Source organism: Gasterosteus aculeatus, chromosome 4 (assembly GCF_964276395.1).
Source record: "Gasterosteus aculeatus chromosome 4, fGasAcu3.hap1.1, whole genome shotgun sequence".
Taxonomy (NCBI): Eukaryota; Metazoa; Chordata; class Actinopteri; order Perciformes; family Gasterosteidae; genus Gasterosteus; species Gasterosteus aculeatus.
Genome location: NC_135691.1, coordinates 2236052 through 2262135, shown reverse-complemented (window position 1 = coordinate 2262135; position 26084 = coordinate 2236052). Strand labels below are relative to the sequence as shown.

At 42.6% G+C, this 26084-nt stretch overlaps 1 protein-coding gene and 1 long non-coding RNA gene across 6 annotated transcripts in view; both read left to right on the top strand.

Annotated features, from left to right (window-relative positions):
• Window positions 1-6784, top strand: part of pdgfc (platelet derived growth factor c) — a 32927-nt gene extending 26143 nt beyond the window's left edge. For 3 of the 5 annotated variants that reach the window (XM_040175043.2, XM_078102032.1, XM_078102033.1), the window contains 3 exons: window positions 4874-5081; window positions 5215-5435; window positions 5729-6784. In XM_040175043.2, coding sequence (XP_040030977.2) covers window positions 4874-5081; window positions 5215-5435; window positions 5729-5842 — 543 coding nt within the window. In that variant the 3' untranslated portion in view covers window positions 5843-6784. The remainder of the gene's footprint in view (window positions 1-4873; window positions 5082-5214; window positions 5436-5728) is intronic. The other 2 variants (XM_078102034.1, XM_078102035.1) reach the window with 1 other exon arrangement.
• Window positions 6785-16714: 9930 nt separating this feature from the next.
• On the top strand, window positions 16715-19571 carry LOC120818512 (uncharacterized). Its single transcript, XR_013467528.1, has 3 exons — window positions 16715-16890; window positions 17062-17362; window positions 19457-19571. It is a non-coding gene; the product is annotated as an uncharacterized LOC120818512 (long non-coding RNA).
• Window positions 19572-26084: the final 6513 nt, after the last annotated feature.

Sequence of the window (26084 nt, the reverse complement as noted above, 5' to 3'; positions counted from 1 at the left end):
ATCGCACCAAGTATCTAGCTGGGTATCAGAGCTTTATTTCTCAGAAGAAAAGACAGACGTTAAGGGGGGGAAGTAAGTGATTACGCTGTAAATCCTGCTGCAGGACTGAAAGGATTAAGTTATTTCACCTTATCTTACATTCTCCCTGCGGTGGGGCCGACCCATTTTGTTGAGTTAATGCAGATCGCTTGATCACTGAAGACCAGATGAATCTCCAGTAATGAGGGTTCATGTTAGAAAAAAACTTGTAGTTTTTAACTCGTAGTAGAGCGGGATTAATCCAATGAAACTCTGCGACGAGGAGTAATATTATTCACTACATCAATATTGGTTGTGAGAGTGAATAAGTGTTCTGAGGTCCCTCTTACCCGCAAAATGGTTCAGTCTGGCTCTTCATTCATCAACGCAGCCACACGAGTTGAGTGATTCCGACCCGAGCACCGAGGGTGGACAGCAGTCAGTTCATTCATTGATGCTTTTCAGAATTATTTCAGAAGCGGTCATTGGACATTGGACCTCGCAATAACAAAACATCACATTTTAGCAACATTTAGCCTCTTTTACTGGAGGCTAGCCTGACGAGTATCACTGCCATCCCCGCATATGTTGTTATTGCATTATCTTAAATCAGTATGTTATTATATTATGTTAATCCCAAGTAAACCGAGATCCGTGAATTTCTACATGGATTACTTCCTAAATGAAGACTGGAAGGCATAGTCTAGTTTTTAATATGGGCTCTATAGTCCTATTTTTTTTTTTTTTTCTTTTGGATGGTTAAATTATGTTTATTTTTTTTATTACTGTTTCTGGTACAAATGGGTTTTATCTAATTATTGACTAAAACTATGATTTGATTGATAAAAAAAACACCCAGCAGGGCACACTTTAAAAGATGATTAATAAATAAATAAATTAATAAAACTACTATATTAATGATAAACTATTAATATGTACACTCCACTCTCTGATCAGTTTGGACGCCTCCGTGAAGATTGAGAAAGTGGAGCAGTTCCTCTATTAGCTTAAAAAAATAAGGTAAAGAAGTAAAACCCAACACTCAACTCTGAGTATTTCGCATTGCTGTGGTGTCTCCAATGTGACGGAATGAGAGCCGGGGTTTGTCCGTCGTATGTTAAAGGTGTGGAAGCCATGTGGTGGAAAAGGAAGCTTTCGGCCTCCAGAGCGGCTTCCCTTTGAACTTCCCTCCGGCGCGCTGGAACAGCAGCACTCTGTTTCCTCTGCGGTCAACAAGCAGCTTCTGGAGGCTCGTGCCACGCAGGGGCCGGCACTTTAGTTTATATTTAAACAAGCAATAATTCCTCCCCACCACTTCCATGGACTGGAAGGGGGAGGGTGGGGGGCAGAGAAAAATAAGACCCGGTCTGTAATTTTAGGAAGAGTGAAAAAAGGCCGAGGGCGAAGAGGTTGTTAAAACATAGGAGGGAAGGAGTCTGTTGAAGGGAGCATGAGGGGTGATGAGTGGGGGGGATAAAGGAGCAAAGGAAACCTACGTCATGGTCTCTGTGAGGTCAGGAATCAAACCCCAGTGCTGCTCTACATTGCTCCTCCATTGTTGTTATTTTAACAACAAAGAGAGTTTCAGGCAGAAAGGAGCCAAGAAATAAGGAATGAAATGCGAGTTAAAGAAGGTGAAGGTCAAAAGCCGCACAGATGGCCGACCGTTCGGCGTGACAAAGTGAGGTCTGTTTTCACACCAACCTCTATCGCAGCATAGTGAGAGAAAGTCTTCACTCACAACAGACCTGGCCGCTTATTGGAAGCTCTCGCGTGCAAGGAAGCGTTTTGCAACAGCGCGTAAAAGAAAAGATATTGTTTTGCAGATCTCTCCCGCGATGCTATTTCAGAAGGTTCATCTCAACATAGTTGGCTGAACCAGTCATTTAAGCCACCAGAAATAGGAGCCTGTGGTCGTGCAGAGTAACGACAGAGAGAGCTGGAAACAAAGTAATCGCAGTTTGAAAACTAGGTTGGGGGAGGTTGGGAACGTGTCAGTGATAAGAGGAACATTGCTTATCAAAACGCACAGGACACTTATTTTCTTTAAGGCTAACAAACTAACTGTGGCTTGTTATAATGTTTCCTATTTTAGTTTGCAAGTCCTCTCCTCTTGTTTTACTTCCTGCCCTCTACAGCAATTCAAGTTCCCTTCTAGCATCAATTTCTGACTTTTGTTTTATGCGAAAAAATCCCAGATCTGAATTAATCAAATTGTACTCGGGTACTCTTGCAATACTGACGTTAAATCTTAATACTTTGAGACATGAGTCAATTGCACTTTGCATGCAATCCATGGCAGCTACTGCTGGTCCATTTTAGTACTTTGTCTGTGAAAGTTCAAACAGGAGCTCTCACCTGCTACTTATAGCTTTCTTTACACCATCTCGATGTGTCTCTGAAGGACTGCACGGCTGCTTTCATCGGCATTCAGAAGCTGTCGATGGCTTCAGTCCACGCTGAAAGCCACCGCCAAGCCTCAACTAATAAGAACCGCAGCTTCCCTCTGTTGTCTGGAGACACACTTCTGCTGAGAGATAGACCTGTTTGATGTACTTTTACCGTGTACCGTGTGTACGGCCCTTTCTCCACTAGAATTCCTTTCATTTCCGTCTGCTTATCCAAGTAGGTGCTCTGTAGCCTGTGGTGAAGTCAAACCACTGGCATCTTATTTTTGCATCCACCCCAAACCGACTTGAGTGTATTTACATTTAGTCATGGAGAGAGTTTTGTCTGTCCTGGTTGCAGTTGATAGAAATAGAACCACTGGTCTTGGTGATCTAAAAAAAGGTCCATCTTAAATATATCTATATACCGGTGGTTGATTTAAATCAATTCTTTGGAATAAAAGTTATATTAGCCTTTAGATGGATGACTTTTTTCCATTTGGCTTCACACTGCCACGAATCAAGATACATGTTTTAGCATGAACAGCAAATAAGAACCGAATCATAAATCCTTGAGGTGATGTTGCCAAGGTTTCTGACAAAAGGAAAAAGTTTCCTCCTTTGGCCCCCATTTCTGACTGAATTCCTTCCTAATTCCGCTCTGTGTCATCAAAGGGAAGCTGCAGATTCCCGGAATGATTTCTTTTCTTTTAAAAGGCGTCTGCCTCTGTAGAAGCTCGGAGCTATGAGGCGCCGTTTGTAAAATGTTGCACGTTCTAAAATCCTGCGCAATTTTTCCACATTTTGCATTATCATATCAACAAAAAAGCACGACAATATTCACATGTCACCTTTTCAAACATTTAGAGATGAATTCATGTACATTCATGCAATAACTTTTCCAAGGATAATGTTTGGCAGTAACAAAGTTGTTAAATAATATACATTTTAAATCTAAATGTAAATCTAAATCTAAATGTTAAATCTAAATGTAAATGTTAAATCTAAATGTTAATGTTAAATCTAAATGCAAATATTAAATGTTATATCTAAATGTTAAATCTAAATGTAAATGTTAAATTTAAATGTAAATGTTAAATGTAGAGTCTACATTTAGCTCTACATTTAACATTTAAGACTTGACGACTGAACATTACAATAATTACGGTAATTCACGCCGCGGCAGGACAAGCTGGCAAGTCTGGATGAATCAGCTCTTGTTATAGAGCAAGGGTGTCAAACTTATTCTAGGAAGGGGGCCACATACTGTCCACGTTGAAATCATGCGGGGGGGGGGTTCACGGGCGCGGAACGTTGCGCAACCCCCCCTTGACCGGACCATCGCCGAGGATTTGACCGCGCACCCCCCCTCGTTAACCGCGAGCATCCGCGCCCGTGCCCCCCCCCCCCTGCCTTCACCGTCGCGGCCAAATCGTCGGCGATGGTCCGGTCAAGGGAACCCCCTCTCCACTGCGGTCATGCGGACCGCATTTCAAAATGAAATGTGCCTCTATTTGAGGTGTTATGGTAAAAGGGCTTACAGCCTTAAATATGGGGCGCCGTTTGTAAATTTAGATTTAACATTTAGATATAACATTTAAGATTTACATTTAGATTTAACATTTAGATATAACATTTAAGATTTACATTTAACATTTAGATATAACATTTAAGATTTACATTTAGATTTAACATTTAGATATAACATTTAACATTTACATTTAGATTTAACATTTAGATTTACATTTAACATTTAGATATAACATTTAACATTTACATTTAGATTTAACATTTAGATATAACATTTAACATTTACATTTAGATATAACATTTAACATTTATATATAAATGTTTGAAAAAGTGACATGTGAATATTGTCATGCTTTTTTGTTCATATGATAATGCTAAATGTGGAAAAACTGCACAGGATTTTGGAACGTGCAACATTTTACAAACGGCGCCCCATACGAAGCTGCCAGCCGCCGCCATTTCCAATACTCCACAAGCTCCTTTCACTCAGTAAGTGTCACAATGGTGCCTTCTACCTGCCAGTCACAGAAGATAAGAGGGACCAGCGAGCTGACACGTTGGACAAACATTAAAGCGTTGAAGGATTGACAGCGCAGGTATCAATCTTCTCTGCGACTGCACGCTGTAGCCGGCGGGGTTTGGAGCTTGAAACGAATGATGTCATCCATGGGAATTTGATTCAACAGTTTGAATATAGTTCAAACTGTTGAATCAATCTGGGACTCGTCGGAGATTTAAGGTGCAAAGTGTTCGCTTCTCAACTCTTCACATCTCAACTCATAACCAAACCACAGCTCAAGAAGACCTTCCCAGTGAACAGGCCCATACAGAAAGAGCATATGAAGTGAAACATTTACCTGTTGAAACTATACAGATAAATACTGTGTATACTGAATAAATTCCCATCTGTCTTCATCCCATCTGCTGTTTTTCCGCAGAGCGTATCGGAAATCAAAGTGCCTGCAGTTCCCCCTCAGTCCCAGCAGGGCCTGGAGGAGGTGTCGGAGGCTGTGGCGAACCTGGGCACCGTGGAGGAGGTCATGAAGTACCTGGAGCCCGAGCGATGGCAACTGGATATGGAGGAGTTGTACAAGCCTACGTGGCATTTGCTGGGAAAATCCTTCATCCACAATAAGAAAGCAAGAGGTAGGGTACTTTTAAACCTGCAAATATCATATAGAAAACAATATGAGAGTTAAGATCTGAGAGATAAATAAAACGGCAACATTCGTTTCATTAGAAATTGATCCTAATCGTGGCGTTGCTGTGTGTTTTTGAGGAGGAGCTGATCTCAACCTGCTGAGGGAGGAAGTCCAGCTGTACAGCTGCACTCCACGCAACTTCTCCGTGTCCTTGCGTGAGGAGCTGAAGAGGACCGATGCCATTTTCTGGCCGAGCTGCCTCCTGGTGAAACGCTGCGGTGGAAACTGCGCCTGCTGCTCTCACCGCTGCTACGACTGCCAGTGCGTTCCCAGCAGGGTGACCAAGAAGTACCATGAGGTAAATATCGGTAATCAGTATGGACTTTGGATAAATAAACAAACATTTCATTTTAAATTAGGATATAAACCAGCAGCAGCAGCAGCAGTTCCAATGGTTTACTATGTTCATGTGGTAAATGTCCCCCCTTAGAAATTAGACCCAAGACCTTTTTGGGCAGGGCGTCAATCACGTCCTTTTAGGCCTTCGGTAAACTCCTTGAAACTACTTTCCGGGACACTTTCTCAGCATGATTTACATGACGTTTTGGACAAAGGTTCCGCTGTAAACAAAGGCCTCCTTCCCGCTCGCAGGTTTTGCAGCTGAAACACCGAAGTGGTGGCAGAAGCTTGCAGAAGACCATGACTGATGTGCCCTTGGAGCATCACGAGGAGTGTGCCTGTGTGTGCAAAGATGACTCGGACTGACCTCAGACAGGCCTGAGACCTGCCGCTGGAATCACACAGGATGTGAGAAATGAACGTCTGACCGCTGCTGCGGCGTTCTAGTGTCTCGACCACTTCGGAGGCAAAGTCGATTGCCCCGTTATCCTGTTGTCCTAATTGAATTGGATGAAGCAGAACAGACTGGGATCTAATCAATCTTCTGAATGGATCTGACTGCTGCGGATAGGAACAGTGTTCTCACAGAGCATTTTGGAAAGACAGAAAAGAACTGGAGCAGATCTGGACTATGACCCATGTGCTCTGAAGACTATTTCCCTCCCAGAAAGGTACTTGTGCCTCTCCGTTAAGCCGGTGAGGTCTGCAAATGGGAGCCTCTTCGTTCAAGTACTTTGTTACTTTGAAAGGCTCCAGGTGACGTTCTCCCTCTGCTCCTCTAATATTACCACGAAAGGCGCAGAAAGGAGCTTTTTCATCAGCAGCTTTCCTTTGCTCCCCTCTTGTGTCATTACAGAATCTGCAGCCACGTTAATGCTGAAATGTCTTGCTAGTGAGATTGTGTTATGTGTGAATATTTCATCTACATTTTCCTTCTGTACCGTAACGCGTTTTCTACCAAAGATTCTCAAAGAGAAGATAAAAAGGTGCACACGTACAATCAGTTGGATGTCGGCCATCACAACCAGTCGTTATATGTCAAATCTCTTCAGGAAAAAGCCTAAAGTCAAGCAGTTCTCGCTGTGTTTATAGCCAATATTTATTTGTTTAATGAAAAGGGAAACGTAGGTCCGATCCTCTTCTTTGTTATACGCCTCCAGTTTTCTATCCTAGTTATTTTACACTGCCGTTAAGTCATGGATGTTTTATCATTTCTTTGTATGCCAACGTTATTTATCTCTTCCTTTGCAATAACTGTTTGTGTGTATCATTGTACTGAACATCAAAAATAAATGCTTCCATTTTTAATTGGTACAGTACTTAAACTCAGCGGAGTACTAGAGTAATGTGATGGTTGTATTTGGTGTTTGGCGTCCTTGAAATGATACAATAATTATATTACACTCATTAAGCGACGTAATATTGGTTGTAGGTTCACTCCCATATAATATTTAGTCGCACAGATAAACATCAGCATTCTGCTCATTTATCTCAATGCGCTCAGTAATGGAAAGTAACCATTTTCATTTCCGTCTTCAGTTTACAAAATTCTGCCTAACATTAAAAGCAACGACTTGAAAACCGGACGAGGCAGCACATTCAATCTGATACGTGTTTTTGTTATTTCTGCTGGTTTCCTTACTGGACGCTGACCAGCGTCAGGCCATCAGGTCACGCAGGAGGAGCTCCTCATTTGTCCGTCTCCCGCTGCCCGTCCTGGCCGATTATTCCCATCTAATGTGCGACCTGGCAGGCGTGTGCGGCGACGCCAGATGCTGCCGCCTAAACCCTCCGGCTCCCTGTGTGGTTTTTGTAATATTAACCATGACTGCCTTCCTCCGTCGGTGCAGTGTTTCTTTTGGGGGGGGAAACTTCACTGCTCGGGCATAAGATGTGACACATCGTGGGCAGTTTGTGCGGTTCACAATCCAAAGAAGGCAAAGGCACAAAGGCAAAGAAGGGTGGATAGAAACTTTTCTCGCTACAAATGCAACAAGCACCGTCACTGGAAGCTTCCTCTTCGCATGACTCATCCCAACAACACTCCAACATCTCCTCCCACAAAAAAATCAAATCACCGGGCTGACCTCTAATAAATCACCAGGTTGACCTTTCCTCTGCATATACAACTAGCTTGAAAGACGGAGCCTCCCGCACTTCAATACGCATCATTTGAGAAAAAAATTAAATCCTTCTGAACGCAGTGTTCATGGGTGTAAGTGTTGTCCCTGACATTTCCTCCTCAATGCAAGGAGAGGTGTGTTTGCAATCGTGTTTTTTTTGTATCACCTGGTTCCTTTATAATTGGCTCTCACTTTGCAGACATGAACGAATGCATTATTTAAACTGCACACAGAGTGCGACAAAAGTTAGAAATTCTGTTGCTCATGAAAATGTTTCCCCATGAATATTCCAAGAAGCTCTACAGGCAAAATGAATGATAGCTACAATGATAGATGAAGCTAGCTAGAAAGATAGATAGAAAGTGTTTAACATTTGCTTCTGGTTTCACACAAACAGCACTCTGGGTCAAAGTCATGTGTCTATTTGAGAAGTAAGGATTTATTAAAGTCCCGTCCTGCTTTCTTTCAAGTCACATAGTTGTCTTTACAAGCGGGAAATGTTGGAAGATTCACTGCAGCCTTTACACAGCCTTCACCTTTGCAACCATCCATCTCCTGTAACCGGCTACGCGCTATACATTGGGACGCGCGGCCTGCGAAACGATCGCAGCGTGAGGTTGTTCATGACAGTGCTGTGTCTTGGAGCAGTGACTGATGGAGAAAATAGAACAGTCCCATCCAGGTGACATCTCCGCCATCCCAAATTGGTCCACAGTACGAGGGAAAGGCCAGACTCACGGGTGCACGTTATGTTTTTATAAATATAGGGAGCTGCAATGGTGTCTTTTGGGTAACCGGCTGCTGTTGTTTGAAATACATGGTCCTTGACTTGAGTGTACAGTAAATAATGGGTCAGGAAGTCATTTACGCAGCCATGCAGAGGAGACCTCCACGTTAAATATACTGTGCGCTGCAGCCTTTGACAGATGTCTCTTATTGCAGCCTTCATCTCCTCATTACGTCTAAGGTCCAACCACTGTGTGACCACACCAAGATTACTCGGAATACTCTAAAATGCACAGCACACCAAACATCCTGCAGTAAATCACATACGAAAGCGTACAGTATACAGAAGTTTCACCTACTGGGAAACCACAAGAAGAGTGCAGCACTACAGCTGGATGTATTGAAACTAGTAGAAAGTTCAAAGTTTCAATTCTATTGTAACTATCAACAGTCTTCATCTCCAGTCTTGAGCGTCATAGCGTAACTCCTACAATACACACGGCGTGGTGACTGTCGACATCGCCGAGGCAACGGGACCGATGAGCTCCGACAAGCTCCGTCCCAGCTGACGCTATTACTCAGTGACCTCCGACCCCGCCGACGGCCTGAAAGGGAGAAGCATCTTTAATAGAAAGCGAGCTCAAAGGTCACGGACACACGTTTCATCCGGTTGATTGGTGAGTTATGCAAAACCCTGCAGGAACAACACAGGGTCTCTGAGTAAGAATTCAAGGGGAATGAAGCCTGTTGGTTTTTTCGGTCTTCGGGAGGATATTTCTTCGTTCTCAAGGGCAGAAATAAAAGTCTTAAATAAAATTCCAGGGAATATAAAAATTGTGAAACTAAATATGTTTGAACTCTAAACCAGAGCATTGAAGCAGAATGAATAAACGCAGGTCCTGCTGTTCAGCAGCCCAATGAAGGAGTGTTTCCCTTCCCACCAGATAACAGACAAATAACATTAAACAGCATTTTTATAGCATAAAACTGAATCCCCTTTTATTATCATTTATGAACTCTTTAGCTTTCATAACCTTCCAGCCAACAACGCTGAAATGCACTTTTTTTATAGATAATGTCTTAGATTTAATGTAAAACACATTCATAGAAAATAACAACCCAAAGGAAATATTGTGATTAATGAAATGCAAATTTACCTATAAAGGAAGTATGAATATATTTAGCATGTTGATGTCCAGTAATTTCAAGCTGTTTTCACAGTAAATCATAATTTCATAACTTCTGTGTAAATGTGTGAATCTCACTTTGTGTAATTCATCCACCTTATGTACCCGAGTACTGAGGTTGGAATTAGCATATGATGTATTATGCATGTTGAAATGCATAATACATCAGGTAACAGGTTTACTGACCAAGTAATTCCATCATTCTGCTCCGGTGTCCCGTCTTTGGAAGGCAGCGTCGGTGAAGACCAGAACTGTCAGCTTTCACCTCTGAGAATGAGGAAAACACACAAGGCGTCCCGGCACACGCTAGACAGAGATCGATGGCTTCTAATGTCACTTTATGTTTCTTTCTGAGGGTGAAGCGGCGACAGGACGACACACGTAAACAGGCATTTGCCAGGTAGTGTTGTTTTAGAGATGTGTAAGATTATCCAAGAGCTGCATTGCATGGATGACTTCTTGATTTTGATTATCTAAACTGATATGAGGGGAGAGGACATAATCGAGAAAATGAGCACAGTGTCATGAAAAAACATTAGTGGAACTAATCGTCCACGTTATCTACTGAGTTCTTCAAGTGAGAAAATGCCCCAAAGTTTGAGCACAAACATGTTTGGATAAAAAGAGGATGCACAAAGTTAAATTAAGAGGAACCGTTTCTAATTGCAGCATCGGATAAGTCAAATTTCTAGTTTAATATGTAATATTAACTGAAAACCTGGAGGTTAATGTTTAGGTTTTTGTAAGCTTTACATTCATTATACAAAACAAAAGCATCACTTAGTCGCCTAATTGATTTGTCTGATTAATCTTCAATTATCTTGAAATAAACAAAAATCTATTGCAAGAATTTTTCATGCAAAAAATTGCAAATTGCAAAGACATATATAGACATAAACTTGGGCTTTTACAAACTGCCGAGGACATTCTGTTGCAACAGAACCACATCGGTTTTGGTGGAAGGTTTGACTTTAAAGTTTGCTTTGTAACTCAGGAGCTGAGCGTCAGACAGCGGAAGGCAGCCGCGACTCCGACCGTCACTGAATGGTTTTCTTCTCTACGCGCCTGGACTCGCCCCATTGCCTCACTTTTAGCCACCCTGCAGAAATGGGCCGGGTCAAACGGTTCACGCCTCCTGTTTTCTGTTTGAAATGAGGGTCACAGACCACATGTGAGGCACAACAGAGGTCCCAGTCAGCGGTCTGTAAATGTGCCATTCATGGCCGGCCACCGCTCAGCCACTGATGTGGTCACCAGGAAGGAAAAACACAACGCACGGGGTCCGTTTACGCTGCGTCCGGTCCTACGCATTTAGGAAACCGGCGTTCTGTCCTCCGGACCTCCAGGTTCTTTCCAGTCATTCAGCTTCTGGAAAAAAAAAAGCCTCAACACAACATGGCTCACGCTTGTACGAGGTGAACACCCAAACATCGGCGGCGATAGCATCAGCGCTGCACTAATCAGAAGCAAATGTTTGTCTTAAATGGGGCGAGCACACTGTTCGTACTCCACCAAATTAAAGGCAGCCTTTGACCATTGAGTTTGATTTAATGAGACACGCAGCAGAGGAGACCTCTGGCTAAGTTCGCCTCTTTCTGTTAACAATGTGAACAAGGATTCCAAATTAAGTCCTGAGTGAAGTTAAAATAAACTCTCCCATCACAGAATGCTATAAACACAGACGGGCGAGTCTCCTTCTAAGGAAGAAAGAGCAGAGTTTGAGCAGAGCAACATTTCTGACTCATAATGGGGAGCAACGTGCACTTTGAAGGGACGACATCGGAGCAGAATTAGTACTTCCATCACCTTTTTCTTCCTGCTCTCTGACATTTTGCCATGCAGATCACGTCTGAAAGTAGAAACCCAGGTTTCAAATTGCTCCCCAGATCATTAAAACTGCACAAAACTATTCATCAGATCAACCTAATAAAGTGAAAAGTCGTGTAGCAGTTTTCAGAAGAAAAGTAAGTTGCTCAAATGCTTAAATGCTGAAATAAAATGAAATCTAAGACTGAGTTGATGCAATTCATATTGCATCACGTTTTTGGGTGCAGCTGTGGTAATTATCCAGTAGATAATTACAGTAAATTGATGACATCCTTTGTTGCTGCTGATCTTCCACGTTGCATCCATGATTTGTCACATTTGCCATCATGGTTTCAGTGAGAGTCGTAGGAGAAATCTTTGATGTAAGAATGACAAGTCCAGCCCTCAGTATAAACCGGGTTCTGCAGTTCTCTTTTCCCTCCAGACTCTCTGGAACTTAGTGTGCTGCACGGGGTTTTATACTCGATCAACTTCTGCGTTTTTTCCTAATAAAAACGTCTTTGAAGTCAAACTCAGATAAGATCAAACAGTCTTATACAAAGCTGCAACAGAATTATTAAATACGCAATGCATTTTTCCTTCTTTTTTTTAAAGTGTTCCACACGCTCTTTGTCTGTGAAGTGATCAAAGGCTCCCGACTCCCTCAGGTATCGGCTCGGCTCGGCCAAAGTAGCATGATGGGACTTGTGTACCACTTGTTCCAGAAGTCCTGCATATACCAAAGGGACACTTTTACAAAAAGAAAGAACGTCTCAGTCAAAGCCGTGAAAGTAATTAACAAGTCTGAAGACCTTTTTGTAGAAACTGTCTGTATTTACTTTGTTCCAGAGGCACAGTTGTTGAATAGATTCTTAATTGTGCTTCTTTGGCAACAGTGAATCCATTAAACAGAGTCCTGGCCTCCTCTAATTTAAATTGACTGTTCAAAGAACAAGTACAGACTTCACTTTGCATGTAACCCTAATTCTTCTTTTTCTTCAGCTTGCACTTTGTACGCGCGCGGCACTACGTGAAGTTGACGGCGCGTAGAGGCCGTCTTCATCCAAAATTACAGTGCGCCAAGTAAGTGCTGCTTAGATGAGTGTGTTTTTATTGGCTCCTCGGTGCTCGGCGCACGGCGAGTTTCGAGCGGGCCCAGCCAGTAGCGTCTTAAATAGCTTGTGAGGTCCTGACTTTCCTTTCAACTTCACGCGAGTGAGCGAGTCAGTTTGGGATTATTTTAACCGCGGAACAATTATTTACACTGTCTTTAATTGGTAAAAGCTTCACCTCCAGATGTGTTTGGGCTCTTTAAGACACTTAATGATGCATGAGGTGCGACATGCTCAAGCCGCTGAGCTCTCGTAATAGTTCTGCTCAATATTACTGTGGCAAGTGATGAAACTTAAGACCTCGGCTCAGCTACCTAATCTACAGCTAAATGCATCATTGCTTAATGAGAAAATAACAGTCGGATGCTGTGCACGTAGCATGCATATGCATATACATATATTGATTAACTGGGTGGATGCCGAGGACTTACTAAGAATTTGTACGCTCTGAATGAATTGGACGAGACCAAAAGAATTTCTGTGCTTATAGAATTTTACAGTTGGTGAGGTTTGCATCTCAAAACGATTTGACTTTACTGATTTATTGATTTTGAGTATTGTTTGTTCCAGTTTGTACACCTGTTTTGCTTAATCACAGGGATTAAGTCACATGGTGTTGTGGACAGTCATGGATACAACAGGTTAGAAAGGGATACGAGTTTTGTAGACTTCTTCTTCAGCTACTTACGCTATTGTGCTGTTTATTGCTGGTTGTTACCTTTGTGCACCGAGGAGAAGGTGTTTTCAGCAGTTATGAATGCGTGTCGTACGGCACGATGTGTTGGTATCCAATAAATCATGCAAAACAACTCGAGATCATTGAATTATTTACAGCCAGCACGTCCGCCGGTCAGTCTACCATCGACTGCTTTTACGTGTTCCAGAGATCTTTCCGCATAAAATAAATGTTTATTTTAAATAACCAAGACATAATGGAAAAAGTGACAGATGTTTAACAAAAGATGTGATAGTTTTATGTTAACCTATTGTAGAATATATTGCCGTCTTTCTGATGAAAGGTGGGGACGAGTAACGGGAAATACTGCTGTAGAAAGAACAAAGTCAACATGAATGAAACACAGTGAAAAAACGTCAGCAAGTTCAGCAGCAGTTTTATTGTAGATCTACAAAAACATTTATTTAATCCTCTTCACAAGTAGTAGTATTACATGGAGGTCCCCGGCTATTATATTTATGCATTTTGGTGAAACGGGGTGATGCAAAGATAATGTAACGAATTCATAGTAACTGTGTTAAGACCGAGATGTAAAAGCCAGACACACAAAAGCAGAGAACTCACTGCAGCCAAACCACATATTTCCTAAATGACTTAAACAATTGTGTTTTAGGATGTGGATGGAAACGCTTTAAAACGTATTTTCTCATGGATGCCCAACATCTGCTCGCATAAAAGTCTGCCTTGAAGTGATCCGAAATCCAGCCTGAATAAGAGAAATGTTACATTCACAGCAGAAAGGTTTACCCTGAGGGAACGTATATTCCAGCCAAATGATTTGTTCATGAAGTCTTATGCGGAATTAACTGTTAGTTCTGGACGGTAGTGTCTAATGTCTAAAAACAGCATCATATATCACTGCTGGGTGAAGGAAAAATACTTAACACTCTGGGGAAGGGATGTAGACTTTTTGAAAAGAATAAAGACGCCGCATCCTCATTGAATAACAGACCTCAGATCTGTTTCTGAATACGACATCATGCTCCACTGTTTGGATGCGGGTCCAATCATTAATGACCGATTGTACTTATCGCTCATCAGCGGACAAAACACAAACCAATCGATACCTGGTGCCGACAGACAATCAGCGCCGTCCTTCTCCTGAGGGCCTGCTTTTGCTTTCCAACAGGGCGAAATGAGTTGAAATCAATTCTGATATCACGACGCTCCAAGAATTGGATTATGGAACCTTATTTTTCCGCTTACTGGGGAAAAACAGGTTTGTTGCGAGTAATGTTTTTCTAAGACAACCTAATGAAAGCGAGTGTGATCGTCCCCCGATGGATGGACACAGTTTGGGGATTTAATGTAAAAGACCAAAGACCATTTCTCTTGGACGCCTTTCTCTACCGCTAAATGAATCTGAGCCTGTGAGTCACAAAAGCCTTGATATTATTAATGCAGTTTAACCGTATGGTGCCCACAATGGTCGCGGATCATTTTTTGTGTTATAGCGGGATGGTGTGCTTCTTCTTGTTTATTGTCCATTTGATCGTTCAGCTATGGTGCATTAAAAAGGGAAACTAGAGCCTGATGACAGAGCAGAGTGGATTTAAAGAGGATCTCTGTGGGAGGAAGCATGTAGGCATTGGTGGTTTGCCACCGCTGGCACCAACCCACAGTGTTTCCACTGGAGATGCCAAACGCAAGCTGTGCCGGAGAGGGGGGGTGGATCAAGGCGAGGGGCCGTGGTATTCCCATGTCTCTAATCACGGAAGGTAGACTCTGCAGGGGAACCTGGGAAAACCCAGAGACGGGAACGCTTTCTTGATCCGCTCCGCGAGCGCAGCTTGGACTCGCCCCGCGCATCAAACCTCATGCGGCGCGTTTTCATTTAGATCAAAGGGCCCAACCTCAATTCCAAGCATGCAAACACAGTGAAACATCTGCAGCACAACCCGGGATATTTCCCCTGAGGATTCTCCAAGTGGACATATTAAAACAAACTCCTCCGTGCTGCCGGCCCCACCCCTGACCGCTGCTGCTCCGACCACTGCGCATCCACATCCACATCTGTGCTGCTCGGAGAGGGAAATAACCAAATCCGTCTTAATTGTGAGAAGATGAGCGCAGCGATGAGTCCTGCGTGTCCTTTTAGGTCACAGCATCTAAAATACAGATGATACAGCTGATCGACATATTTGGCATTTATTCCAGTGTATATCTCATTGTTTTTAACTAACATTTGGAAATTTTGTACAGGAGATACCCGACTGGAAGACCTCATGTATGTGCATTGCTAATTCAAAGGCATTGTTTCATTGTTCTTGGAGATACCGTTGCTATGGAAATAGGCAGCCTAGCGTCACAGTAGAGACTTCCTCCACAAGCAGAGTATCCGAAACTAAAACATCGACCTCGGGCAACAAAGAAATGAGAGTCAGAATGTACCTGCGGGCAGCGTGGTTGAAAGAGGAGGATAAGGTCCGGACACACGGGAGGGTTTACTGCCACGGTTCAAATGCTGACCGAGGTGATCAGCAAATGATTTCATCTCACTCTCACTTACGAACATAAAAACAAATGAGATATGCTGTGGACACAGTGGGCAATCATGGAAGTCAAATCGAATACAGAAACAGGGATACAGAAAGGCATATTAGACTAATCTAAAGGGGAGGGTTTATATAGTAAGTGGGCTCATTATTGTTCTACTACAGTAGTTATTTTAATGAAATGTGCTTTTGATTTGTAATGATTCATTATTTTGAGTACTTAATGTAAACATTATTCAATAGTGTCACTCTTTTATAAAGTTAGCACGTCCTGCCATACATCAATGGGCTTGTTCTTGTTGTACTTTGACTTTTTATTCAATAATTAATTCCCACTAGGTTTTGAAGTAAAGCAGTAGTTATTGAAAGATCTGCTTCTATACTGCAGAATACTTTTGATTGGGAGGAATAGTCACTATAACTGTTGAAAAGTGTAGCAAGGCCAAAGTCATTAGCGTACATCCATGGGTGTGTACTTGTTGTTGCTATTGAGTAATTATTAATAATAATGTTCTGTATTTATGGCAAATAATATTCACTACCTCCACTGTTGTGAACAGTAGCATCCCCAAAATCATGTCAAATGTCCATGCGCGTGTTCTTGTTGTACTACACCTTTTTCGTTGTTTTACAATTGCTTCTGACTATTTTCTATGAATATTATTCAACATTTATTGCAAATAACGTCCAATAACTCCACTGTTATGGACTTTAGAACCACCAAAATTATGTCATTATTCATAGAAAATAGTCTAAAGACATTTTCAAACCAAGTAAAACGTGTAGTGGAACAGGTACAATGCCATGGACCTATGGAATTATTGTGGGGGTGCTACCGTTCATAATAGTGAAGTTATTGAATATTTCTGAAATGTGTTTTTCTGCATTGCACTAGACGGTCCCTGCGTCCCTCGTCTCACGGGCGGCCACTCATTAAGATCAATATGATTTGTACAGCTCCTGCACTGGTCCGTATAGGTAAAATTATGGATAATTATGGTTGTAGCTGGCTGTCAACATCACTACGGTTACCGAACTGTTTATATTTGTGCAGCTCGGTTCTGAGACGACGACACAACCAGTTTCCAGGCAACCACACCGTCCGTCAGCTGCTGAAAGTCTCTCGAGTTAAACCTTCCTGCACGGTGGATTTCATCAGAAAGCCTTCAAATATAAGTCAGCCGTTTAATTCAAACAACTTAGACGGTGTCAGCCTCAATTTCAGAAAGGTAATTAAGAAGAGACACACGTGGATGCCCACGTTTAGCCCATCACGTCATGCTCTCGCAGTGCAGTGTTTTATTCAGCAAACGGGTCTTATATTGTAAATTGTTACTAATGGTAGTAAATCAGAGGAGTTTATTTATGACAGCGTGCATTTTTATATACTGTATGTTTAGATAAACTGGAGGAAAACAATGGGATAACATCACAAACACTCGCCCCGAACTTTAAGTCCTGAAGCTGTCGGTGATCTTCTGTCAAGGACGACGTGTCACGTATTCTTTTATCACTCTTTTTATTCAAAAGAAATGTCGCAGGAAGTTAGTTTCATGAAACAAAACCACCTTGTATTTTTACAGACGTTTAGTATCACAGCGGAAAGAAATATTCTGTTTCTTTGTTCCATCCAACCACTCTCAGGGGTGTCAGCGACCAGCGACCACGTTGGTGTTGGTTCATCTGCCTGAGCCACAGTAAGTAAGTGGATCAATTCTCCTTTAAGACGTACTGTGTGCATGCAACTGTTTTTTAAAGATTGGTTGAGGCCAAATGTATAACTTTATACATTCATTATATATTTGATATCATATATTAGATGAAACACTGAAACTAAGACAAGCCGATAATGGACAGTGAGATCATCCTCCAAATTGTGTTTACAGCACGGTTTTCGCTCCTGCACATTTTATTGTGCCAGTGTGTGACTGGTGAGACCTGGAAAATCTGCCCAATAAAACCCCCCTCAGATGAGATATTTCAGGCCTCGTTAAAGATCTGCTGTCCGGTCAGAAGATGAATTTCATTCACACTTTCCTCTTCTTTTCCCCAACTTTTCTCTACTTGCAATTATGATAATTATAATTATTTGCAATCACAGAGGTTTAGTTTAAACCTAAAGAGATTCTATGGAGACGAATAAAAAGCTTAAGGATATGAGATGTTTGAAAATAAAATGTAAGGGCAAAGGGAAAGCATTTTAAACTAGAAAAGGAATTTCCTGCTGAAAATGCGTTGGAATGCAAAAAGCTGAAAGCTGAAATGAACTTCAGAAAATTGCTGAAATTGCAGAAATTTGAAGGGAATTTCAATACATTTGCTGAAATTACAGATATTAGAAAAGCTGAAATGAAAACAGCTGAAATGAATTCAACTTGTCAGCTGTTTGGTCTTGTTATTGCTTGTGCAATGCTAGCTAGTGCCATGTTAGCTAGCATAGCGCCAAGTGTTTGTCAGACTACTATTTACAGCAATTTCAGGATGCTCTATGCGGCGTGAGATGAGCTGACCGCCCGGTGCTGGAGGAGTCAGATTGTCCCGTTAACTAGACCTCACATCTCCAGCATCTTCGGAGCAAATTGTTACGAAGGCTGAATGTTGATAAACCGGCCGCAGAAATGTTGCTTAAACAACTAACTTCCAGTCTGAAAAAGTCCTAAAATTACATTCCGTCACTTAAATATGGTAGTATCTATACCCTTGGACCTACATAAAGACGGCGAGTCCAGACTTAAAAGCATATTAAGGAAGAACGTAAGATTGGCGCTTTTCGCTGTTCAAAACCCGCCTTCTTTGCTTTCGCCTTCCACGCACACCAGTGAGATTTCACTCACGCACACCAGTGAGATTTCACTCACGCACACCAGTGAGATTTCACTCATGAGATTTCACTCACGCACACCAGTGAGATGCGCACGAGTGTTTCATTGGTATGCGTAAGAGTGTCTCAGTAGTTAAGTCCTCCACGGCCCCTCATAGGCAACAGCTGGGTCAAGTTATTGCATCAAAGTAAGAATTTAAATTATTTTGCATGCGGGGGATTAAATAGAAATTCCAATTCACACAAAAAATATGATATACGTTTTAAGCAACCAGTTGCTTATCTACACATCCAGCACCTGCGGAGGAACGTTACAATTTATTTGAAATGCGAGTGAAATGATTTAATCTCTATAAACTGGGCTTTTGGTTTGTACCAACTACTGATGGACACATCTTGCTTTTTATCTGCCCCTCTATCACGTCTAATAGTACCTGTCTGCTGGAGCAGTTAAACCCTGAGCTCCCCGAGGCGAGGTTGAGGGATTATTATCCGCTGGTTGATGCCTTTCACATTATTTTCACTTTGACTTATGATACCTTGTTATTATTGCTAAAACAATGATCAGAGAGACGTTACTGCCGAAGCAATGAGTCCAGTGAGAGGAGGTGTGTCAAAGAATAACAGAAGAGGAGACTTCTTTTCCATTGTCTTCCCTCCCCTTGTGGGCCCCGTGACACTCGATGAATAATAGAGCTCCATCGCACCTCAAGGCCGCTGCCCAAAAACCAAGGCCTCAGATCAAAGGATTATCTGTGGAAACGTGCGCGCCGGGCAGAGCAATGACCATGTGCTTCGGCCGTGTGTACGTGTGTGATTATCTCAGAACTACGCATGTGTGTGTGTGTGTGTGTGTGTGTGTGTGTGTGTGTGTGTGTGTGTGTGTGTGTGTGTGTGTGGGAGAGAGACACACAGATAGAAAATGGAAAATGGGACCCGAGTGAGTCGTGACTGATTTGTTCGTGTTTCTGCAGTGTGACCCGGAATCGTATTTCATTTAAAGGACACGGCGGTGGAAGTGATGGAGAGTCTGCTCAGGGATCATAAACTCTAACCCTGGAACGCCTTTCCCCTTCTTCGCTCTTTTTAGGTACGGACACTTCTATTATAGATGGACCATGGTGATATTGTACATATGTATCATCGCTGTATGCTGTTTACTGATGTTAACAGAAGCGAGCAAACAATGTCATAATCCTTACGTTAACATTTAGAAAACATGAATACGGATCATTTGAGAACTGAATTTCTTTCAGCAACTCGGAATGAACATTTTATTAATTCTTTGGTGGCTTTCAGCTTTATTTGTGTCTTTTATGTGAATTCATTTGAAGTTTTTCTTTTTTCTTTATTGTATAAGTCTCAATCAAGTTAAATACTTTGCGTGCTGCGAGGAAAACAAGATGTTCACATTATGATCATTTACTGCATGCATGAAGTCATGCAGGTTTCAGGCCTCAAGCGGACTCGCGCGTTTCATCGTCGGGCTCAACGGACAGACGGGACGAAATGACAAATGTACAAAGACGTCATTGGGCGGGAGGCTTCCAGGCGGTGACTCGTGGGGATTTCAAGCAGCGGTAGTCGGCTGTGTGATGTCTCCCATGGACGTGGAGCCTGGCAGCTAGAGAGCAAATTACAAAAAGACACTTAAGAATTGTGCTCACCATCACATGCTCTCACTTTTTTAATAACGAATCATCAAGGGCTGACGACTGAAACATCGGCTTGCTCCAAATGTGGGCCCATCTGAACTGGAGTTGAGAGAAAGTGCCTGGAAATACGCGCTGGAACATCCCCTTTTTGTAGTGTCTGCTTCAAAAGAACTATTTGAAAGAGCACGCGGGTACCACAGACTCCATTAGGTCCCGATCCGGAGCACCGTGCATGCTGACAACTGTGGAACACATCAGATATGCACGGATCCAACAAGTGCAACATCACTCCCTCTTTTGCGCACTGGTTCTGTTGAGTGTCGAGGGGGAAGTTTGGCGCCTGCAAATTGCTCCAAACTACTGACCTGAGAGCCGGCAGCTGTACATAGTGCATGTAGCGAAGACACAATTATGTTGCTGCTCAGTTAATACAAAGACAGGTTTCTGTATATGGCTGAGCTCTGCAAACAAATTCATGTCATTTCTGATAAATCCAGTATATTTTTGAATTTAAAAAATGCCCAAACAAGAAAGTTGAGTCTGTTAAAAGCATATTTCAAGTTGCAGGTTTGCCCTGCCTGTATAATTAACCAAAGTGTACAAACAAAAGCTGTTAGACTGATTGCAATAATACTGTGTTGCAGTGCAATTAAGAATTAAGAAGAACTAATTCGTTGACATCAAGGTGCTATGAATAGACACACAAATGGAGCAGATACGAACGTGGATACGTTTGGCTTTGCGTTGACACATGTGTATTAGCTGTGAAAAATGAGCCTGTTGATGTAAAAGGCGTTTTTATTTACTAACCCTCTAAATCAGAAATGGCTTGAAATAATTAAAATCCCCAAATCATCTGTACAGCCCCACAGGAAGTGTTCTGTGAATCATTCAGTGTCATTTGGCAGGAGGCAGACTTGTCGCTCTCAAGAGAAAGAACATCGCGCATCTCCCTCTTTCAGTTGGTTTCTTGTTTTTTATTTATCAAGGATCAGATCAGCACAAATTGCTGGCACGGACATGGATACATACCCTTACCTTCACTCAGTCACAAAAAGGAAGAAGAAAACAGAAATAATAAAAAAAAATAAGAGAAAATAGAAAAAGGTTCTTTCTATTTAAAGATTTAAAACACAGAACTAAGACTAATATTTGAGTGTTGAAGTGAATTCGACCTTTGGAACACATCTATACTTGATACATGTTTTCATATTTTCTAGTGTGAACCACTTTGTAATGAATGAAAGAACTCACTAACTTACTTATTATTCATGATCAGACCAATAGAGGAGACTCTCCTCCTGCACACACGTGTTAACACATGAAATGCTCCACACGTATGTTGACTAACTCCACTTGTTGAATGTGCACCGTACAGTTATGTAATGATTCTGCACAATTATGAGCCTTTAATCCTCTTTTAAAAGGGACTCAGATAATATAAGATAATGTGGTGAATTCAGGGATATTTTGGGACATTTTCCAGCAGAAAGTCAAAATGAGCCTGAAATGTCCCGTTTCAGGACACCTCAGCGTGTTGACTCGTCCTGACATTTCCACACGGAGCCTCGTGTCCATGAACGAGTGCCATCATTTACATCTAATTAAATGTGCCATTATCAATTTAGCTGAACAGTAGGTTCTGCTCTGTGCGGGGCTAATGGAGTTTCTTCATGATGTAAACTGACATTTAACGTTTCCACCTGAAAGCATCGTTGGATGTGAACCAATGCCGGGATTTAGATGCCTGATGTTGCACCAGTCCTCCCAGTGACAGCTTTAGACTCGTGTGAAGAAACTAGTGTGTGTGTGTGTGTGTGTGGGGGGGGGGGAGGGGGGGTTTGTCCATTTACTTCCAGCAGAGAGAATCATCGATGGAGAAGGGGACACTGCCACCTAGAGGTTAAACATCTCACTGTTACAGTGAGCTGTCACTCCAGCCCGCAGCCATTTTGTTCAGAAAGAATTCATCGCGATGGTGTCAAAGGGACTAACTTGGCGTCTGTTTTGTGTTGTTGACAGCTGCATGGCGCCCTTGTGTCTGTTTATTTTTTGTACCTTTTTCCACAGTGTTGTAACCTGCTGACAGCCTCTGGAACGTTTGTGTGGCCGTCCGTGTGATGTCGCGTGTTGTTTCGATGCAGTTGTGGAACTTCCCGTCACAATGACTGTGTTTCCTGTTTCCCGGTCATTCCGTGACTGGACTTCAGGAGGCTGCGTCCGCCCTGCTCAGCTGACCTCTGGTTCTCCCATCAGGCCTCCGCTGGTGAGCGGTGCAGGCGTGTGCGAGCTGCGCGCTGCGTTGTGGTTCCAGGGGGTTTGATGTGGTTTGATGTGGTGGAAGCTCGGGGAAGCAGCTCACTGCTCTGACTTGACCATTCGTTGTTGTTTTTGAGTAGGGTGACCTGTCATTTACATCTTCAGGATGTTTGCAGCTGAGGGGGCCGAACAAGAGCGACTTTCTTACGATACATTAAGGGACTGCACTTGCGCTCAGGAAGGAAGGGGTGCTATTTAAAATCCCTGGACCATTGCAAATACTGATGCAACGATAATACAAATCTTTCAGGTGACACAATGAACATATTGTGTATGACGTGCACTTGATTCCCTTTTTAAATCGAGGAATAGGAGCAAGCCTGAAGGGGTTTATGAGAAAAAAGGGCCGTACTTTGGAAACAATGTATTTGGTCCGTAGTAAATGAGACGATTAGAAACAGGAAGGTCTTGCAGGATTGAGCCGATCCTCTCAGGATCAACGTTTGATTCATCTTAAATGGGTGGGTCACCAACATGATTGATGGCAGTTCATAATTTCAGCATGAATATGTGCCGTGCCGCTACGTTTTGCCTTTGGAATAGTAATGTCGGATTCAGTCGAACCAGAGTAAAAACGCCCAAGTTTCCTCTCATTTTGGGAATAATATTCAATCTTACCACATCATACAGAACCATAGAATTTTCACATTTGGAGGTTTGCAAATGAGAAGCTTTAAAAAAAGCATTATGAGAAGTCATCAGCTGCCAAGCTGGTGGAGACAGACGTTGAAATGTGACCCCAGTGCAGAAAGTATTTTTGAAATCCCAGTTGCATAGCAACGCATCTCCATCTGCAGTTAAGCTTCCCTCTGCCGAGGAAACAACTGTCATTTTTGCTTTGCACGCAGTTTCATACTGTAAAGTTTCCAAAGACAAACACAAACACCACTCTGTTTGAAGAGTGGGGGGCTATTTTTCTATTTTACAGCCTTCTAATGAATTGTGCCTTTTTCACACAGCAGCTACAGCGTGAAAGCTGATATTATGAATAATTAACAACCACAGATTCTGTAAGTCCAAATGTCTTCCCTCAATATCAACTTACTTTAAACAAAAGCATTGTAACTTGCAAATGTAAAGTGTGTAAAATGACATGGTTGGCTCCACATTCCTCATAATGTTGAACTAATTCTCAAGCCAATAGTAAATACACAAATGCATCATGTAGCGCTGCACATTTGAGGGATGTGCATACATACAACGTGTGTCCACAGGACAGGTGTCGATAGGTGCAAATAAGGACACATATACGTACTTACAACAACAACAACAGAGTTACAGAGGTAACTCGTAGCTCGGGTAAAATGAGTGAAGTGGGTCGTGTTGAATCATTCCGACGTGTTCAATGTGCACAAAAAAATGTGCACAAAAAATGCACACGCACTCGCAGTCAAACCTCTGTTTGTACATGCTGGAGGTTCCTAATTCCACATTCTGAGGATCCACTTTGGCTTCCGCCCGTGTGTCACACCTGAGAGCACAGAGCGTTTATCTTGACGCACCTCGACATCCCCCCTCTCCCCCACATGGTGCTCATCAGTTTGCTGACCACGCCTGGGTGATCGTCTAGTTTGCAGAATACTGTACTTTCTGCATTTTAGCTGACAAACTGCTCGCTCCACTGAGCCTGTTGTTGAGTTTAGTCTCGCCGAGCAGAAAGAGCCCAACGCAGATGCAGAAAAACAGCAATGAACGGGGAGTTTTCTTGGTGAAGGTTGGCGTGGGGGCGTATCGGCAGCTGGAGGCCTCGCGGGTCAAACAGGTGCACAGAGGAAAGCTGGGAAACCCGCAACCCACAATGCAAAGGGAGAGACAAAGACGTGCAACAGACGGACGGGGACCAGGAAATCATGTAAAAATGTAAAAATAGGTGCAAGCAGGTAAACTCAATAACAGGCAACATGATCATCAGTCCGTTCTTATCTGCTGACACAACTTTAATGCACAAGTAGTGCATGCAGTGCTTCTCCAGTTATTTAAGTATTGCGTTTGTTTGTGCTGTAGTATTTCTCAGCCGTGTTATGAAAGGTTCGCATTGAGCACAGTGTTAATCCTCAGAACACATACTGGAGAATCTGTCCGACTGCCGACGCGAACATGGAATGCGTTGCATCTATTGTGGAGCTGTTGCTTGTCTTTTAGGTCCTTGTGGCCATTTTCATCTGAACATCTTCAACATGTCTCATTCTGTGGCGGAACACTGCAGATATGAAGGGACATTTTTTCGCTTTAATCTGGGATACTGTAGGTCCAGACTGCAACGGGGCACAGTCCTTTTTGTTCGTTTACTTTTGCAACTTGGATCGAGTTAAATTCCTTGGGTGGGGCCCAGCTTCCAGCGTGCCACTTCCCTTGGAGCTAATGTAAGAGAGCAGGCTTCAGATGTTAATACACGTTACTGCTGAGCAGCCTTTTTTGAAGGGGGGCATGGCTGTACACTTGGCTGGAGAACATGCAATATATCCCTTTTTTTAATCTTGGCCCCATAAGGGCTTCTGGGTGGTGAAACTGCAGAGCAAACAAGTTGTTGCAATAACAACATTTGATTGTAGGCAATCCGTGCAGAAAATCTTTTGACAATAATGAAAATTCCAATTCATGTTTTTCTTTTTCTTCTTTTCTTCAGCCAGATGGGACACCCTGGTGGAGCAATTGGAGGTTGTATGACCGGACCAAGTGGTTCATGTCTGGCCGTTGAAAAGCACCTGGGGTCGGGGTGTAATGGTTGCAGGAAGGGAGACACATCAGGGACAATTTTAAGGAACTTGAATGCAACATGTAATGTGAAGTAAAATATCTGTCTTACTGCCTGCCTGTCTGTCTGTCTGTCTGTCTATCGACCTATCACCTATCTTTCTGTGTATATCCAGTATATTGTAGGTTAAATCTTCTTTGCGTGCACATTAGTCGCCATTAATGGTGCGTCAGCGCCCTCAAGTGGACAGACGACACATTGCTCCCACTCTTGAATCCAAGACTGGATTATTGGCACCTGATAACTATAGTTATTAAGTAGCTAGGGACTACTGGTTGACCCATAATAAAACTGGGAGTTAAAGAAGAAAAACACAATGTTCACTGTTCAATTAATAAGCTTCTGTCAAAAGTAAATATTGCACCGTTTACCGTGTGGATTATATGCCAAACAGAGCAACATTTTTAATGAAAAATCTTTCAGAAGACCAGTAGAGATCCACAAGACAAGCCAACGACCGCAAAACCCTCCTGCTTAGAAAGTCAGCATGGGTGACAACTTCAATGTCCTCCGGCTGGACGGGTGCTTTTGCGACGCGGCCATCGGAGTCCAGGGCGTATCGTTTAACATCCACCGGGTGATCATGTCAAACTGCAGCCCGTACTACACAACGTGTTACACACACACACTTGAGATATTTGACTCAACACACAAACGGAGAATCTGTTCCCAGCTGTCACCTTCTCTGGTGTCACCAAGAGCTCCTAAAGAAATTAGTTGAAACTGCAACCTCCAGATTGTCATGGTTGCGATGTTTCATTAGGACTACATTGGCCTCGCGCAACAAACAAAACACACCAGTTGTTAAGTGTGCACCACAGTCTGATTGACGGCTTTTTCACCAGCCCTAACTGAGACGAGCATGCAAATGCA